At 46.3% G+C, this 18,520-nt stretch overlaps 1 protein-coding gene and 1 long non-coding RNA gene across 3 annotated transcripts in view; both read right to left on the bottom strand.

Moving 5' to 3' along the window:
* Positions 1–2,671: 2,671 nt before the first annotated feature.
* LOC311302658 lies at positions 2,672–3,946 on the bottom strand. Of its 2 annotated transcripts, XR_014629637.1 has the most exons (5): positions 3,845–3,946; positions 3,651–3,755; positions 3,493–3,553; positions 3,276–3,388; positions 2,672–3,100 (listed from the first exon to the last, which is right to left on the bottom strand). It is a non-coding gene; the product is annotated as an uncharacterized lncRNA (long non-coding RNA). The 2 variants fall into 2 exon arrangements; XR_014629636.1 differs by having other exon boundaries at positions 3,651–3,946.
* A 150-nt stretch (positions 3,947–4,096) lies between these two features.
* Positions 4,097–18,520, bottom strand: part of LOC311302372 (uncharacterized protein) — a gene marked incomplete at its 3' end in the record, with an annotated part of 49,170 nt that continues 34,746 nt past the window's right edge. Inside the window, exons 14-19 of the mRNA XM_084428189.1 lie at positions 17,907–17,933; positions 17,499–17,810; positions 15,659–16,035; positions 11,242–11,466; positions 4,347–5,222; positions 4,097–4,234 (exon numbers count right to left, since the gene is read on the bottom strand). Of these exons, the coding sequence (XP_084284315.1) occupies positions 4,097–4,234; positions 4,347–5,222; positions 11,242–11,466; positions 15,659–16,035; positions 17,499–17,810; positions 17,907–17,933 (1,955 nt within the window). The remainder of the gene's footprint in view (positions 4,235–4,346; positions 5,223–11,241; positions 11,467–15,658; positions 16,036–17,498; positions 17,811–17,906; positions 17,934–18,520) is intronic.

The raw sequence follows: 18,520 nt of genomic DNA, 5'->3' as shown, positions 1-18,520 counted from the left end.
ATCATTCTGATTTTTCATTTGTTCATTCTGCCGCCAATTCAAGTACTTCCTGTTTCTAAAGTCTCTAAAGTGTGACATGACCACAAATAATCAAACTTTGATTTACAGCCACAAAAAAAAAAAAATACATACAGTACTTTTACCAACAATCTGATGAATCTACTGAACTAGCTCTTACATTTCCATCACTTACCTGTGAGTGAATGTCAGATCTGGTCGTTGATTTCAGAGTTTCTGAAATGAAATGCTGTTTGATGAAGCTTCCTGTTCATATGTTTAGCTTCACTTTCACTTAAGTCTTTACACACTTGCAGTGATGCTATAGCTCCGCCCATAATCATGAATATGGAACAGTTCTGCTCAGATTGTAATAGTGTAAGAAAGTTTTAGAATATCAAGTTTATATTCTCACATTTATGTATCACAGTTTATACAATTGCAGCTTGATAGAAACGACACGCTAAACATGTTTCACAGTGACATCTTCTGTGTTCCCTTTCAGTCGGTCACTCTCGACGTCACGTCGGGTTAGACCGACGAAATTTTTATCTGCCTTTTATTTATTTATTTTCATATTTGCCTTTCGCTTCAGAGCCGAGCAGTTCATATGTTCTTCTCTGCGAATTCACAGACGAGTTTACCAAGATGAGTCTGTTGTTCTTTTTGTAGGAGCCTCTCGAGTTGGTGTTGGTGTGACAGTGCTCACAGTGGAGATCGGGACTTCAGAGAGCTGCATAAACAGCAGTTTTCACAGCTCTTCGAGGTTGTTGCGTCTTCAAAGAGTTGCTGTTTTACAAGCCTGAGAGAGAGGTTGTGCCTTCAAAGAGTGTGTGAGTACACAGCAGGCTAATAAGGTGTGGGAGTCAAGCACCATTTGAAAGCGGGGATTTCCTCAAACGAGGTGGAGTCCCCTCGCCTATGCCCTGATCCTCTTCTGCTGCTCCAGAAGGGCTTCTTCGGCGAATAGCCAGGGTGACCAGAGGATCACAGTGAGGGTCTCCCTGCCCGGTAACCAATCCCTGTGGACCCCTCACTCCTCTATCACATCGCAAACATGCTGAGACTGCGTTCGTGGGTGGTTCATGTTGTCTCATGAGAGCATTACCATGTTGGCACATTGTTCGTCTTGCCTTTCTCATTAGGGCTTGAGCGTTCAGCGCGCCGTGTGCCGCCAAGTTTGACGGCCACGTTCTCTGTCTCGTATGCCTGGCAGCTTCCGGATGGGATTGCTGGTCCTTCTCATGATGGACGTAGCATTTCATTCGGGGCTCCAGCTGAGGATCAGATGTCGATCACTGCATCGGAGAGAGGGCTGTTACACTCTGGAAATGAAGATGATGCTGAGCTTCCCACTGTAATGGTGTGCGTGCTCATGCTGAATCAGATTTAGACTTGACAGCCGTGCTTTCCCTGGTTGCGACGCGTAAATCGTCTTGCCCTGCCCCCGGGCCTTTCCGGATGTGTGTGAAGAACTATGGAAGCATATTGGCGATGCCAAATATGCCTAAATCTGCAGAAAAGTTTTTCTTCTCTCACTACCCTCAGTGGTGGGGCTGCAGTGCTACTGTAGACCGCCTCTTCCCTACATGTGACGGCCCCCCTGCAAGTCTGTGAAGGCCAAAACACTCATAATGCACGAGGATAGTTCTGAGTCAGGTTGAGATGTGCATGGTGACTGACTGTGATTAAAGTCACAGTAGCCAGACGGTGTCCACCCTGTCCTCAGCCAGACGGTGTCCACCCTGGTGGTCCAGAAGCACCCCTGGCTAAACCTTGCAGTGGTGTGAGAAATTGCCAAAGTTTGCTTTCTTGATGTTCCCATCTCACGAGACGGCCTTTTCGGCGACACTGTTGAGGACTGTGCCCAGCCGTTCTCCGCAGTTCAGAAGCAGGCTGAGGTAACCAAGAACTTGCCCTGATGTGTGCTATCAGAGTCACTCATGGGCAGCTCCTCAGTCTGTTCATCTCCAAGGGTGTCAGTTCCCTGTGGAAATAAAAGAAATTAACAAACAAAACAAAAAAAACTCAGCCACAGCCAGCTCTAACTATGACATCGAGCCTTCGCAGGAAGATGGCACAACCCTTCTCAGCCACCCCTGAGACGAGCGATCCGGAGTTGAACTGCTCTTTTCCCGGAGGGCGGAGAATCTTTTGTTGAATCAAAATTCTGATCCATCTCTGGCGTCTCAGTCAGCGGTACCCACATTCTCAAGCCTTCTTTCACACACTCTCTGCACAACCGTGGAGTCAGGTAAGTGTTGCACTGGACACTCAGACCCCACTTCCAGACGCTATGCCTCCCGAGTCGGGTCCCTACCCTCCACCTCGCTGTAGGTACTGTATCTACAATGTGATTATGACTAGTCATATTCTTAAATTGACTTCCATTGGAAAATATTTCCAGGTATCTTCAAATGAGTTTTGACTAGTAGAAATTGTAATTAAAGATATCTATAATTGATTTTGTACTAGGCATAATTCTAGAGATATCTTGAATTACAATTTTACTAGTGTGACCCCCAAGGGGCCTTTTTACATCAATCACAAGTGGATCACCAACAATCCAAATTTTAGATGTTTACAAGCAGGCTATCCCAATGAAGGGAAATGAAAGGAGAGAGAGGGACTGGAGTATTATAAAAAATATAAACAGTTTATTTTATTCTTCTCAAGTTGGACATAAAACATGAACATGAAAAACAGACTCTAGGCCTCTGGGCAACAAATTCAGGAACGGGGACAACAAAGTGCAAAATCAAGGTGTTTGAATAAATAGCACTCAAATTCAGCAAACCTCAAACACAGAATAAATAGGGCACATCACAAATCACATGCACAAAAAAACAAAAATAATTTACACTCAGCAAACAAGTGGGCACACAATACAATTGTTACCCCCCCAGGATATTGCACCAACCCAATGGCCTAAAATACAAACATTAGATACACAAACATAAAACATACAACAACACACACACGGGAGAGACTGATGGACAACCCAGTGGGCCTCCCTCCCACACACACACACGCTCGCACACAACTAGATACTAAAAACAAAGCACAGGAAAAACAGTGGCCAAGATGGCATGTGACGGTCCTCCTGCAAAGAAAACAGTTACAATACCATACAAGTAATTATACAGGTCAAAATCAAAGCTATGCTTAGTTTATAACCTGTGCATCAATAGGCTAAAAGTTCATTAAAACAAAAGATCTTCAATTAAATACAAGCAGTCGGAACAGGGCAAGGTGCTAAAGCAGCCTACTTTACCAACCTGTATGAATGCTGAATGCAGACCGCAGCGTCGAGCCAAGAGCTTGTTTAGTTGTAATATTGTAGCGATCGCTTTATTCCGTCTGGTTTTTACTCGTACATTCCCAGGCCAAACTATAATACAGACATGGCGAGTCAACATGACTACATACATATAAACAAGCGTTCCGTGATGAAAATGTACACACGGGAGGGAGAAAGAAAGCCAGTGAACTTACATTCTCAGCACAACAAACAGCACTCAGCAAACTTTGTAGTGGTCACACTCTAAACCCATAACTAATATAAACAGAACACAAATCAATGAGAGTTCATTACGGCCAGTGCCTAAAGAAAAAAACTGAACGCTGCTCACGAGTAAAAGCAGAAAACTTACATTTTCGTTGAAACGCGCAGACACAATTCATAGCCAGTGAGGGCTCGTGAAGACAGGAAGCTGTATGTAACCACGGCACTGAATAACCGCACACACCAGATCGCGCTACAAAATGCAATAGTCGGAATCAAAATCAGATCCATGCCAACCATGTTTACACAAGGAGGCCAAAATACATTTAAGCATGAACTCACATCAACTCGTACAACCAACCAAGAGTCCAAGGAACCAAAAGTCTGTAGCAAAACACTAATGAGAGAGAGACCGCCAGCTTACTGGATTTAAAGGTGCAAAGCCAAATGACCACCAGCTGATTCAAATCAAGGCACAATTCCCACTGCCTACGTCCTACCCGCTACATTCACCCACCCTTGAATGTCACCGTCCCGGTGACTAGGGCAAGGGTCAAACCCAAGGTCTAAAAACAGCGCTATGGGAGGAAATGGTTAGATCGTTTTCTGCCGAGGCCACCGGTGATCTTCTAACAGTCGTGCATGGGAGGTTGTGAGGGTTAGGATGGTGGCCTGCATTTGTTCTAACAGTTCTCCTTGAAACAAGGGTATTGCCAGATGTTGATACTTCCCCTTCAACACCCAAGGAGTCACGTATTAAATGTTGGGGTGTAGTCTGCCCCTGCTGTTCAAGAGCTGGAGGCTGCGACGCTCCAAACTCAGTGGGAGGTGTTAATCCTCTTACAGGAGGTGCATCAATTGCCACCAATACTCCAAAATCATCACCTTCCTCCATACTACCATCAACATCATCCCCTATGGAGTTTGGCATGCTTACATTAAGCATCTCGGCCCCAGGTACAAGATAGGGTGAACCTGGGTCAGTTGGGAGGGGCCGCAGTTCTTTCCGGTTGATATTCTTCTCTGGACCTAACTGATCCCTTGGCCTAATTTTATAAAGTGTACCAACCTCATCAAGGCACCTCACAATCTCATACACCACATTTTCCCAATGATCACTAATCTTGTGCCGTCCATGCGGGTGACTACGACGATACACCAGTGTACCAGGGGGCAAAAGTGGCAAAGGAACCAAATGATTCTTTGCTCGTTGTTGAGCGGCTGCCTCCAAATGAGCTCGGGCCTGGCTATAGATTGCAGAGAGATGCTCCTGGTGTTCTTGAACCCACTCGGCAGTAGTAGTAGAGTCTGATGGAGTGTCAATTGTGCCCAACAAAGAATCGAGTGGAAGAGTGGGCTTACGCCCAAACATCAGTTCATACGGAGAAAACCCCGTAGACTGATGAGCTGTGGTGTTATAAGCAAATAAAACCTGTGGCAGATGGTAGGGCCACCGTCTCTTCTTGTCAGGAGGTAGTGTACGAAGCAAGTCATGCAATGTGCGATTAAATCGCTCGCATTGTCCGTTGCCCTCTGGATGGTATGGGCTAGTGCGGGATTTACGAATCCCATACACTCTGCACAATTGTTGGAACAGCTCACCTTCAAAATTGCGCCCTTGATCGGTATGAATACGTAATGGGACACCATAAATGTAAAACCACTGCTCTGTCAAGACTCGAGCTACCGTTGACGACTTCTGGTCTGCCGTAGGATATGCCTGCGCAAATTTAGAGAACACATCAGTGACAACCAAAAGATTCTCTTTCCCATCACTAGATTTTTCCAATATGGAAAAGTCAATGGCTACAATTTCTAAAGGCCTTGATGCCAACAGACTACCCATAAAAGTCCTCAGTTTTGGCTGAGTTGCCTTGGCAACCACACACCGCCGACATTCACGGCACCACCGGTCGACATCCTTCCGCATAAAGGGCCAATAGCATCGCTGGCGGACAAGACTAGTTGTTCGTTCTACCCCCTGATGGCCATGATCATCATGCAAGGCTGTGAGCACTTCTGTCTGAAGAGCCTGAGGCAGCAGTAGCTGCAAGACCTCTTTAGTGCTGCCAGGGACATGTGTCTTCCTGTATAGGACACCCTCATAGACTACCAAGTCTGCCCATTGACGGACAAGCTCCACAACAGCAGGGGACTCACTGGACCTCTCTGGGGCTGTAGGAGGACTGCCCCTCTTCCAATATACAAGTGTAGGCCAAAATATTTTAAATGAAAAAAGATATTTGCTTGACTGTTTTTCTACCCCCTCTTTCTACCACAATGACCATTTGGAGTTCCTAAGGCACAGAGGGGCTGATAGTGATCTCGGCTTGCAGGCCAAATGTTTGTACTTTGGGGGTAGATGAATTTCACACCTTTAGTACAGTGGTGGAAGTGTAATTATCTGATTGGTCAGTTTGAATGTCTCACATTTGGGTTTTAGTCACATGGTCAAGGAAAGGATAAAAGAGGATTGTAACTGTTGCTCTGGCCTCTTTGATGCTCTGGCTATCTTCTTCTCTGGGTCCCTTTCTTGGGGGCTCTTCTTTTCTCTCTCTCTCTCTCTCTCTCTCTCTCTCTCTCTCTCTCTCTCTCTCTCTCTCTCTCTCTCTCTCTCTCTCTCTCTCTCAGGTAACATTTTTCATATATGCTGGGTACAATTAGTTATCATCATCTCATACATATATTTTGTAACTATTTTAAGTGTAACCATAACCATATTTTGTCATTAAACCTTTTCAATTGCAACTAATGTGCTAACTAGTTTTGATTTGATATTGACTTTGAAGTGGTACATATTGCAATACAATATTGTCACTATCTATAGCAACGCTCTCCCACAAATATTAAGCTATTGTAACTGCACTTATTTCCGTCGTTGGTATAAGTGGCAGTGGGTGGTTAAAGACTAGAAATGTGCAGTTTTCTACCATCTTGCCAATAACGTTTCTTTAGTCATTCGGCAGTTCTTGCAGCTTGAACCACTGCAGGAATCCACCCTTACAAAACAATAAACAAGAAGCAGACAAACCAGATAAAAAAAAAAAAAGACATACAGTATGAGGAGGGGGATAGAAAAGACATCATATAACCCCCCCAAAAAGCACTGTAAAAAAACTCTCCAATTTATCCATAAATATTCACCTTATTCCATACAAGTTTCTTGACCTGTGTTTTAAATATCCCTCGTGATGGACCCAATATTTCCTCTTTCTTTTTATCTTATGATATCGTACAACTACAGTGCAATGCAAATAGTAAATATAAAATAAAGTGAGAAGTAGGCTAATAGTAAATAGTTTAGTCAATAAAATAAACAAACAGTATACAGCAAATAAAATAGTAATGAAAAGTATAATTATATAATATCATAAATACTATAAAATAATAATAATATATTGATAAAAGCATATAGTATAATACTATAATAATAGCAAAAGAATATGAAATATCAATTACAGAATATAGACAATAAAAAATAATAAGTTAAATAGTTACTATGAATAGTACAATAATTTAACAGCATAACTATAATATATTGATAATCGCAAGTGGTATATCTATCTATAAATTACAGAAACGTCTGTCTGTCTGTATGTCCGTCTGTCTGTCTGTCTGTCTGTCTGTCTGTGTGTGTGTGTGTGTGTGTGTGTGTGTGTGTGTGTGTGTGTGTGTGTTATTCGCATATCTCTCGAACCGTTAGTCCGATGGATTTCAAACTTGACAGGTGTCTCGCTATGGGCACGAGGAAGTGCAGTGCCAAGTTTGACGTTGTTTGGATGAGAAATGCAAAAGATATCGTTAAATATAACAGTAAAATAAGCACTTAGAAGGTTGTGGTTTAAAAATAAACATTCTGACATAAACACTCTGTCAGCTACACTGTTTACTTTTGAATATTATAGTTTGGTTCCAAAACGTGATAAATCCATGATAAATCCATTTTGATTCATTTGAGTAAAAATGTGTTTTCTTTACCAAGAAAGTGACAAGATGAAAACCACTATTTTCTGTTTCAAACTTTCACATAGCATCTTTAGGTTATAATAATAGATTATTATAATCTATAATCCAGATTTAGATTTTCAAAGATTTATTATAAAAACGGATTATTTTCCCCAAAAATGCAATAAATTCATGACACTTTTTTTCCCCAAAATGCAATTAATCCATTGAATCAATATAAAAGTTATTTTTTATCATATTGAAACTGTTGAAATCAGCCATCGCTAAGAAATATCTCTTTTTTGGCCAACTTTTTTGATGGCGATCAGCTCACAAAAACTGATTTTGCACTGGCACTTTGCACGGGCATCAGCCTATTCACAAACTGTTTGCTCAAGCATAGCGTTTTCTCAGAGTTCACTTTGTGCTTTCTACCATGCACATATAAAAATGTCACTGAACTTTTGCCACTGTAAAACCCAACAAGTTAACTCAACTCAAACCGATTGAGGAAACTGATTGCGGCAAACCATTTAAGTTTAAAAATAAATACATATGAGTATTGTGAACTTATATATAGTGTTATCAAAAACAGTAGCCCAAACATTTAGTATAAATATAAATGAAAAAAAAAATAATAATAATAATAATAAAACTGCCAAAAACAAAAACATTACTGCATTACATTTAGCCTAATACATTTATACATAACTGTATTAATATAACAGCATTTTTAATAGTTAATTTATAGGTTTTTGTGTGTAATGTCTTCTAACTGGTTTGTTCTTGGAACAATGTTTCGCCTGTTTTTTGTTTTGTTTTTTGTTTTTTTGCGTCAATATGTTGAGAATATCAGCGCTGTTTCATCTGGCTTTTTACAAGCTTAAATCACATAGTCATTTGTGGTTTATAATAGAGATAGAGAATTCTGCGCTGAATTGAAATGCTTCTCAGTGGATCGCGCAGCTCTGTGTAATATTAGCCGCTTTCCGACCGGAGGAACCTTTTCACAGTTCGTAGAACTATTGGCTAAAGTACCCGGATGTCGGCGTGTTCGCACCGCAGGAACTAGGAACGATTTTAGTTCTAGGAACTCCATTTGTAGGAACTAATTTGGGTCTTACTTCAGAGTAGGGTCTAAACCACCACTATAGGAACTACCCGTGACGTTAGTGTACGCTGATTGACCGAACGCACGCGGAACACCAGCACCCGCCATTTTTAAAACAGCTAGTGTATGGTATTGTAAACACACAGATTATAGCCTATATATTTACTCCATAAACTAACTATACAAACATGGAAAACAGTGATAGATGGGTCTCTAAACCTTTATGCTGAAGAGAAAATCCAACGCAACTTTGAGGGGACCAAGCCAAACATGATTATGTTTATCTGCCCAGCTAGCAACACATCAACCACACGGCATAGGCTAATAACCTTTTTTCATATACTGTCTACTTTCTATAACAGTTCTATCTAATAAGATAATAACAGTACTGTTAGACAGATCGCTAACTAATAAACATAGAGAATGCGAGCATTGTTTGCTCTGGTGTTCTCAGCGCCGCCAAAATAAAGGTCCGTCGCGCAGTCAAAATAAAAGTCACCGTGCTTGCGTCACTCCCTTACCCCTCCTACTAGTTCCTATGGCCACTTGGCCAGTGCGAACGCGAACAGCAAAATCGAGTTTGGGGGAGAGTAGTTCTTAGAACTGTTAAGAAGTGGACAGTTCCTAGAACTAAGTTCCTTGAACTACTTGGTCGGAAAGCGGCTAATGTTCGCGTGATCGAGATCAGCTTTGTCCGCGATCGCTGTTTTTTGGGCCGAGCTGATAATGCGCTGCTCAGATCAAACAAGTTTTGTTCCGCTTTTTAAGCGTTTGCCATTTGATGTTTCTCATACGCAACGCAAATGACAGCATACAAAGAGAGTTGGGTAATTTTGTAGAGGCAAAAGTTCAAATTGAAACGTTTAGTTGAAAAGGTCGCAAAATTATACCATTTATTCGAAGTCTGGAACCCCGACGGCAAGCCCGACGGGGCTATTTATAGAATGTGTTTAGCGGGCAACTCACAGGCACCACGTTGGAGACCACAGCTATTCAAATATAATGTAAGCAAATTTAAAAGTGCAGCCTTATAAAATGTCAGTGGCTATAGGCCGACTCTTCTTCCTCAGTTGTTGTTTTTTACACGTAGCATAAGTGATCATATTAGTGCCCCTGCTGTTGGCTGTTAATACTGCTTTATTAGACTTTTTTTTTTTTTTTGTGCCGACGGCCCTCGGTTGGACGGCCGTTCTGGACTTTTCCAGAACGCACAGATTGTCAATCCGTCCCTGATGAGACTAAAGATCGCCCGTTAGATATACACAAGACGAATTATTCTCATGTTTAACCACTAGACTAAAGACATCAGATCCAGCGGCGCCGAGGTAAGGCTGTTCTCGGCGGGGTAACGTTACATGAGCGCTAAGCGCCCGGTGATCACTGGATCTCACAACTCCGAAACCATCAGATAACATTTTTAAATAGGCGCTATCTTTATAAATAAACCACAGATTTGAGCTTTAAACAACTACATTGTCGACTGAAAAATTCTTAAAGCTACATTTCGTGACACAATAACAGTAGTATTTTTCAATTTCGCGGCCTTGCTCCTCTGAAAATAAAAATAGTAAATGAAATACAACCAAAAAACAAATTTGTTTTCAATTGTGTGGCGATTTGTAAAGCCCCAAGCAGCACACGAAATAGGCATTTTTCTCAATTCTCGTTATGAGAGGTATAGGAAAGTTGCCCTCCGCAGTATGGCGGCGCCGTTGACGTACGATCCAGCGGCCAATAGGGCGTCTATGTATTTATTATGTCTATGTTCCAGAACCCGCTGTCTCAAGTGTTGAAGAACGTTTTGTTCCGTATAGAAGGATTGGGAATGCAGAGCGTCAGAAAGATCCCGTATGGGTAAGTGTTTCACAGCAGTTTAATTTCAGCTGTGACGTGTTCATGCACTGTAGATTTGCTTCATGGAGAATGTGGAGAAGCTTGCGACGGTTACACTGATATCGTGGTCAAAGCAAAGTGAAAAACACTGTCATTGTAAACTAAAGCCTTCTAATGCTCTCGCTTCTCTTGAAGAATATGTACTAGATTTAAGGATCATCTGCATTGAATACTAATTCAGTATTTTCATTCACAGTTAATGTAATTCAACAATAAAGATCCTCCATGTTTAAATTATATCCTGTCTGTCTGTTGTAATGTTTATGTGAGCAGATATTCATTGTTCTCCAATGTGTATTTGCATAACAATTAGAAGGTTTTTTGGTTTACAAGACATATCAGTTATAGAATTGAACACTTTCAGATGATGCAGTCATTAAAATATAAACCAAAGCTGGAGAGGAGAGAGAGAAAATGGCTTCAGAGATTTCCTTACAAAATAACACGGAGAAACACTCTGGAAATTTAGCATATTATGTAGAAATTCAACATTTAATCATATAAAATTGTATAGTAGATAAAAAAGCAAAGTAATAATGACTGAGAAAAGTAAGGAAGTCATTGTCTTGACTAGAAATATAGACTCATAACAAATCAGCCATTCAAATGTGCATATAACTATAATATTTTATTATAGTTCTTGTTTTATTTTGCTCTTGTACACATTTTGTCTATCACATTTACATTTTCTTTATAGTTGTAATTAAAATATACTTTTATTTTTTAAACAGCACATCCACAGTTAATCTTTTCAGATTTCATGTTTAAAAAAAAAAAATGTTTATCTGACAGGAGTGATGATCAGTGGGTTTGAGTTTTTACCTTGATCATTATCGCATGGGCTGAAAAATGGATAGAGTTTGTCAGTGAAAGTCTGACCAGTGAAAGAGTAGATATGAGATCTGGACTCCACATTATAAAAAGAGACCAGACCCTCCTCATAATCCACAAACACACCAACCTTCTCAGGGTTCAATCTCTGAGGGAACATAAAGTCTCGGTTACGTATGTAACCCTCGTTCCCTGAGTAGGGAACGGAGACGTTACGTCGGATGACGACGAATGGGGTTTCGCTTAGAAATCCTATCATCTTCGAGTATTAAAACACGAGCCAATGGCAATGAAATGCCATGGGTCTGCGGAATTTGCATAGCGTAACTCCGCCCCACGCAGGGGGTATATAAGGAAGTGCGCGAGCAACATGCAGACTATGTCTTCGCTGAGGAGCCGAGACTGAACTCAGGCGTTCCAGCGGTACAGCGGAAGTGGCAGGGAGACGTAACGTCTCCGTTCCCTACTCAGGGAACGAGGGTTACATACGTAACCGAGACGTTCCCTTTCGTTGTCACTCCGAGTTACGTCGGATGACGACGAATGGGGTTCCCGTATAATCACGCCACCTCTCGACTGTCTTCCAGTGCCCTGCGTAAGTCTGAGCTCCCTGTCGTGAGACTAGCACGGACGAAGGAGTCCTACTTAACACAGGAATACCAAGGTACACTGGGAAGCATATCCAGTGGAAATATGCAATCATGCCCAACCCGAAGGGGGGGACTTGGAATACACATATGACCCCGAAGGGCTGCATACGGAGTAACACTGGGGTGTCCAGCCGCAGGTGGAATATTTCAACCCCAGGGGTGGCAAGGTGGCTTGCCAAGGGAAAGACACATGCTCAAAGAGGCTTACAGTGGAACACACATGTGGGGGTCGCCCGAAGGGAACCATGCACATGGTGGCACCTAGCCAAGCGCGAAAGCTGCCCGTGGCATAACTCTGGCGTTGACGTCATCAGTGCTGGAGGAGACTCAGGGCTTATGAGGCTCACCTGAGGAAATATCGCACGTATCCCGTCCGTGGAGAGGAATGGCGAGCAAGCGAAGACACCTGAGCAGAATCTAGTACCGGCTAGTTGAAGCGAGTACATGAGAAGAAACTGGCTCTACTCGGAGATTGTAAAATCTCGCAAATGTGTTAGGTGTCGCCCAGCCTGCAGCTCTGCAGATGTCTGTTAGCGAGGCGCCATGCGCTAGAGCCCAAGAGGATGCCACACTCCGAGTGGAGTGGGCCGTCACACCAAGGGGGCACGGTCGACCTTGCTGCTGGTAAGCCAAAGCAATGGCGTCCACTATCCAGTGAGACAACCTTTGTTTGGAGAGAGCCTTTCCCTTCAGCTTCCCACCATGACAGACAAAGAGCTGGTCTGAGGTCCTGAAACACTGCGTTCTGTCTACGTAAGCACGAAGGGCGCGTACTGGACAGAGCAGTGCCAAGGCTGGGTCTGCCTCCTCCAAGGGCAGCGCTTGCAGGTTCACTACCTGATCTCGAAAGGGTGTGGTAGGAACCTTGGGCACATATCCAAGCCGGGGTCTCAGGATCACGTGAGAGTTAGCCGGCCCGAATTCCAGGCACGCTTCGTCAACCGAAAATGCCTGCAGGTCCCCTACCCTCTTGATGGAGGCCAATGCAACCAGGAGCGCTGTCTTCATTGACAGGAACTTAAGCTCCACTGATTGCAAAGGCTCAAATGGAGCCCTCTGCAGGGCAGTCAGAACCACTGCGAGGTCCCAAGAGGGTACGAGGGGAGGGCGAGGAGGATTTAGTCTCCTCGCTCCCCTCAGGAACCTGATGATCAGGTCATGCTTCCCCAGAGACTTACCTTCAACTGCATCGTGATGTGCGGCAATGGCGGCAACATACACTTTCAGGGTGGAGGGAGACAGCCTTCGCTCCAACCCTTCTTGCAGGAAGGAAAGCACGACACTGATCGGGCATTTCGTGGGTTCTTGCTGTTTGGAAAAACACCAGTTGACGAAGAGGTTCCACTTCAACGCATAGGCATGTCTCGTGGACGATGCTCTAGCGGAAGTGATGGTAGCCACCACCGCTGGTGGTAGGGTACTCAAACCTGCCTCGTCCCGTCCAGAAGCCACACGTGGAGGTTCCAAAGACCGGGACGAGGGTGCCAAAGGGTGCCCCGTCCCTGAGAAAGGAGGTCCTTCCTCAGAGGAATTGGCCAGGGAGGTGCTGTCGCAAGGAGTATGAGTTCTGAGATCCAGGTGTGGCTGGGCCAGTATGGGGCAACCAATATAACCTGCTCCTTGTCCTCCCTGATCTTGCGCAGGGTCCGCGCAAGAAGGCTCACTGGGGGAAACGCATACTTGCGTAGGCCCCTCGGCCAGCTGTGCGCCAGTGCATCCGTGCCGAGCGTGCCCTCGGTCAGGGAATAAAACAGGTCGCAATGGGACGAGTCGTGGGAGGCAAACAGGTCTACCTGTGCGTCGCCGAACTGATCCCAAATCAGCTGAACCGACCGGGGATGGAGTCGCCATTCTCCAGCGAGAGGCTGAACTCGAGACAGCTCGTCGGCCGCCTGGTTCAGGTGTCCCGGGATATAAATGGCTCGAAGCGACCTCAGATGCTTCTGACTCCATATAAGGAGGTGGCGGGCGAGTTGCGACATACGGCGGGAGCGTAGACCACCTTGATGGTTGATGTACGCTACTGTTGCGGTATTGTCTGATCGGACTAGTACGTGCTGACCCCTGAGCAACGCATGGAAACGGTGCAGGGCGAGACGTACAGCCAGCAACTCGAGGCAATTGACATGCCAAAGGCGCTGGGGTCCTGTCCAGGAGCCCGCGGCAGCATGACCATTGCACATGGCGCCCCAGCCCGTGGTGGAGGCATCTGTTGTAACAACAACATGCCGGGAAACTCGTTCCAGGGGCACTCCGGCCCGTAGAAAGCTGAGGTTCGTCCACGGGGTGAAGGTCTGACGGCAGGACGGAGTCACTGGGACCCGGAGCTTGCCGTGTTGCCATGCCCACCTCGGGACTCGATCGCGAAGCCAAAGCTGAAGCGGTCTCATATGAAGCAATCCGAGCGGCGTTACTGCGGCTGCGGATGCCATATGCCCCAGGAGCCTCTGAAAAAGTTTCAGTGGGACTGCACTCTTGCCCTCGAACTGGCGAAGACAAGTCAGCAGTGACTGCGCGCGCTCGCTCGTAAGCTGCGCGCACATGGCGACCGAGTCGATTTCCATACCGAGAAAAGAGATCCTCTGCACTGGGCAGAGTTTGCTCTTCTCCCAGTTGACCCGAAGGCCCAGACGAGCTAGGTGCCGGAGCACAAGATCCCTGTGTTCGCAAACCTGGACTCGAGAGTGAGCTAGGATCAGCCAGTCGTCGAGATAGTTCAGGATGCGAACCCCGTGTTCCCGGAGGGGAACAAGGGCTGCCTCGACGACCTTCGTAAAGACGCGAGGAGACAGGGCTAGCCCGAAAGGGAGAACCGCGTACTGGTATGCCCGCCCCTCGAAAGCAAACCGTAGAAACGGTCTGTGTCGAGGTAAAATGGAGACATGGAAGTAGGCGTCCTTCAGGTCGATCGCTGCAAACCAATCCTGTGGCCGCACACACTCGAAAATGCGTTTGGCCGTGAGCATCTTGAACGGCAGCCTGTGGAGGGAGCGGTTCAGGACGCGCAGGTCCAGGATCGGTCGTAACCCACCCGATTTCTTCGGAACAATGAAGTAAGGGCTGTAGAAGCCGGACCTCATTTCGGCTGGAGGGACAATCTCGATCGCACCCTTCGCCAGTAGGGTGGCGACCTCCGCTCTCATGACAGGGGCATTGCCACCGACCATAGTGAAGCGGACTCCGCTGTAGCGGGGAGGAGATCGCGCGAACTGAATCGCGTAGCCGAGCCTGATGGTTCTCGCGACCCAGCGGGACAATCTGGGAAGCTCTAGCCAGGCTTCCAGAAAGTGCACCAGCGGGGTCATACGAACCACAGACGTTCCGTCGGGGGTGCAGCGAGGCGGAATGACCGGCCCAGGCGTGGGTGGCATAGCGGCCCAGTGCGGGGGCACGGTCATTAGCCGCGTCCTGCCAGAGGAGGCCAGGGGAGGACCAGCGTCCCACAGGGGCGTGCTCTGGCAGGGGTCTGGCGACAGAGGGGGACGAGAGGAGCGTGGCCCGTGGGCGGCGCGTGCTGTCATCCATAGCCTCTTGGGGCTCAGAGAAAGAGCATCAGTTCTTTTGTAGAGATTCTGCCCCGACCCTCCAGCGGGGGAAGGAGTGGTCCTGCTACCAGCTCCTGAAGAACTGAGCCCTAACTCCAAGCTGCCTGTCTCAGGTTTGTGCTGCTCAGCCAGGTGTTAGCCGGCTAAGGGGCAGAGACAGGCGGTGCCAGCCTCCAGCGACCTCCTTGTGCTCAGGCCAGTGAAGGCTCGAGGGGAGGAGTCGCAAGGAGGCGGCGTCGGCGGAAAGCAGACTAAGCAGACCACACCGACGGATGACCGTCAGTGCAGAAGCCTCAGTCCGCTTCTGGATTGATCGAAGACTGTTGGGCGCAGTCTTCAACCAGCCCACCGACCAGGCTGCCCGCCTCAAGGTGCTGCTTAGGCTGCCGTGGCAGTCTAAGGGGCGGAGACGGGCAGCGCCGCCCTCCTGCGGCTTCCTCCTGCTCAGGTCCATTTTTTGCAGGCCCGAGGGGAGCAGCCGCATGGAGGGGGGCTTGGCGGGAAGCAGACTGAGGAGGCCGCACGGATGGATGACCATCGGTGCCGGACCCGAGTCTGCTTCAGGTGGTCGAAGCCACACCGCCAAAGAGCCCAGCCCGGGACATGGGGAATTTGAGAAAATTCATTCTCAGACCGCCCCACATCAACCTGGCTAAACCCATGTCTGGACCACATTAGTGGGCATCACCTGACCCAGGATCACGCAGGTACCGATGTCGCCTGAGCGAGGTCAGTAGTGTGCGTGGCGGAACAACCAGGCCTGGCATGGGAGGCATAGCGTCCCAGGATGGGGGCGTGGTTAGAGTTTCCGCGTTCTGTCAGGGTTGGCCAGGGAAGGACTAGCGTTCCACTGCGGCCGGTTCGACAGAACTCCCGGGACAGCACTGCATCGAAGGCGCAGGCGACACACAGCACTGCATGACCGTGCCACTATAGTGACAGGGAGCATACAGACCATGATCGCCGTGCGATCGAAAGCAGCGAAGGCGGAGGACACCCGCGGGCCGCGAAAGTCACGTGGAGTCTCGCGCAGCGCAGGCGTCCTGATGCACGTCCGGGAGAAGCTTACAGCGCTCGGGGGGAGGGCGGGGCCACTCCAGCCGATGCTTTCAGCTGCCCGGGAAAGCATGGCTGACAGCTCTGGATCGGTCCCGGCAACGATGGCACTCCCGTGGGAGGCAACGCAGTCGAAACTTCATTTCCAGAGGAATCAAGCCCGCCTTGTGATGCTGTGAGTGCATGGTCTGCGATGTGGAGGGGGGTGTGGCCCGAGGAATTGAATCGTCGGTTGTTGTGCCACACCAACCCTCAGATCACCCTGGCCACCAGCCAAAGTATCCCTTCACGAGGAAGAGATAAATTGGGGTGTGGCAGAGGGGACTCTACTCACATGGAGATCATTGAGTCTCGATCTATAAACATCGCGATGGTCATGTTCCCGCAATGAAAACATGACTCATCAACGAGCGCTGCCAAGCGTGATAAAGCCCAACACGCAAAACAGCGCTCGCGACCGTTAGGCAGATGACTGACGCACACACATCCAGAAAATACACGGGCGAACCGTCTTGAAAAAGACGTGCCGCGTGCAGCTCTTTTTAGAGAGTGGAAAAGCTCAGCAGAGTGCTGAAGCACCCAGGGAGAAACACACTCACTGTCGGCAGATTACTGCACAAATCAGCAGCAGGAAATGCGATCTCGCTGGAAGCGCCGTCACACCAACACACTGAAGAGCCGCTCGTCTCGAAGAGATTTGAGATGACACTCAAAAGGCTTGTGGAGTGAAGTACTGAACTTGGCTCCGAAGCGAAAACATAGTCTGCATGTTGCTCGCGCACTTCCTTATATACCCCCTGCGTGGGGCGGAGTTACGCTATGCAAATTCCGCAGACCCATGGCATTTCATTGCCATTGGCTCGTGTTTTAATACTCGAAGATGATAGGATTTCTAAGCGAAACCCCATTCGTCGTCATCCGACGTAACTCGGAGTGACAACGAAAGGGAACTGGTGGATTATCACAAACTACATTTTGATCCTCATTAATCAGACCCAGAATCCAGTATCCATTCTCAGGACTCGGGAAACTGTCAGTCTCCTCCTTGTTAATGGATTCTCTGAACACTCCTAAAGCCCACTCAGTCTTTCCCTTCACCTGCACCTCATAGTAAAATCTCCCTGAACTGAATCCCTGCTTTGCCAGAACACAATCCTCATCAAATATCTTTGGGTTTTCTGGGACGTCCTGCTTAATGTCTCCATAACTGACTTGTTTTCCATCATCAGACAGGATGAGATATGGATCTGCTGTTTCAGGATCCAGAGTCACATCCACTGAGAGAGAACAGACATTTCAGATGTACAGCATATAATACTGATTAACACAGTATTGTGAGTGTATTGAAGAAAATGGAGTCAGTCACACTGTACCTGCAAACTTCTGCACAAACTTCAACCCTGTGGACACAGATGACAATATAATGAAGAATTATTTATAGCAATAGTTTCAGGTTAACAGTGAGTTTCTCTCTACTGGCAGCATCAGTAGCATGCAAATGTTGCTCGCCCCTTCATTTGTAAATATAAATATTGTAAATATACTTACAATGGAGGTCTATGGGAAAAACATAATGAGGATTTAAGTGAAGAAATTTGAAGCTTTTTTATCAAAGCTCTACTATTAACAATTCAGTAAAATGTGTCATTATAGTTTGTTCACAGATAGATACACATTCTGTTCTAGTATTTCAAGCAAAACTGCTTTAAATGGTCATGAGTTAAAGTTTATACTGTATATGACACGGTTAGTTGTTAAATTATTATATTTTTGAAACACTGAGATCCTTTACAAACTGAGACTAAATATAGTTTCTGCTGATCACCAGCATGACATAGATTTAACCCAGAATATTCCTTGAAAATAATATTTTCTTAGTTACTGCCAAAAAAAAAAAAATCTATACACTGTTGTGGCGAAGGGGGCGTTGTTCAGCGAGGTCTGCAGCGGGAGAGAGAGTCGGGAGAGTAGTGGTAACCTGGTCAAT

Source organism: Rutilus rutilus (assembly GCF_951802725.1).
Source record: "Rutilus rutilus genome assembly, chromosome: 13".
In the NCBI taxonomy this organism is placed as follows: Eukaryota; Metazoa; Chordata; class Actinopteri; order Cypriniformes; family Leuciscidae; genus Rutilus; species Rutilus rutilus.
This window is presented reverse-complemented; position numbering and strand designations above follow the sequence as displayed.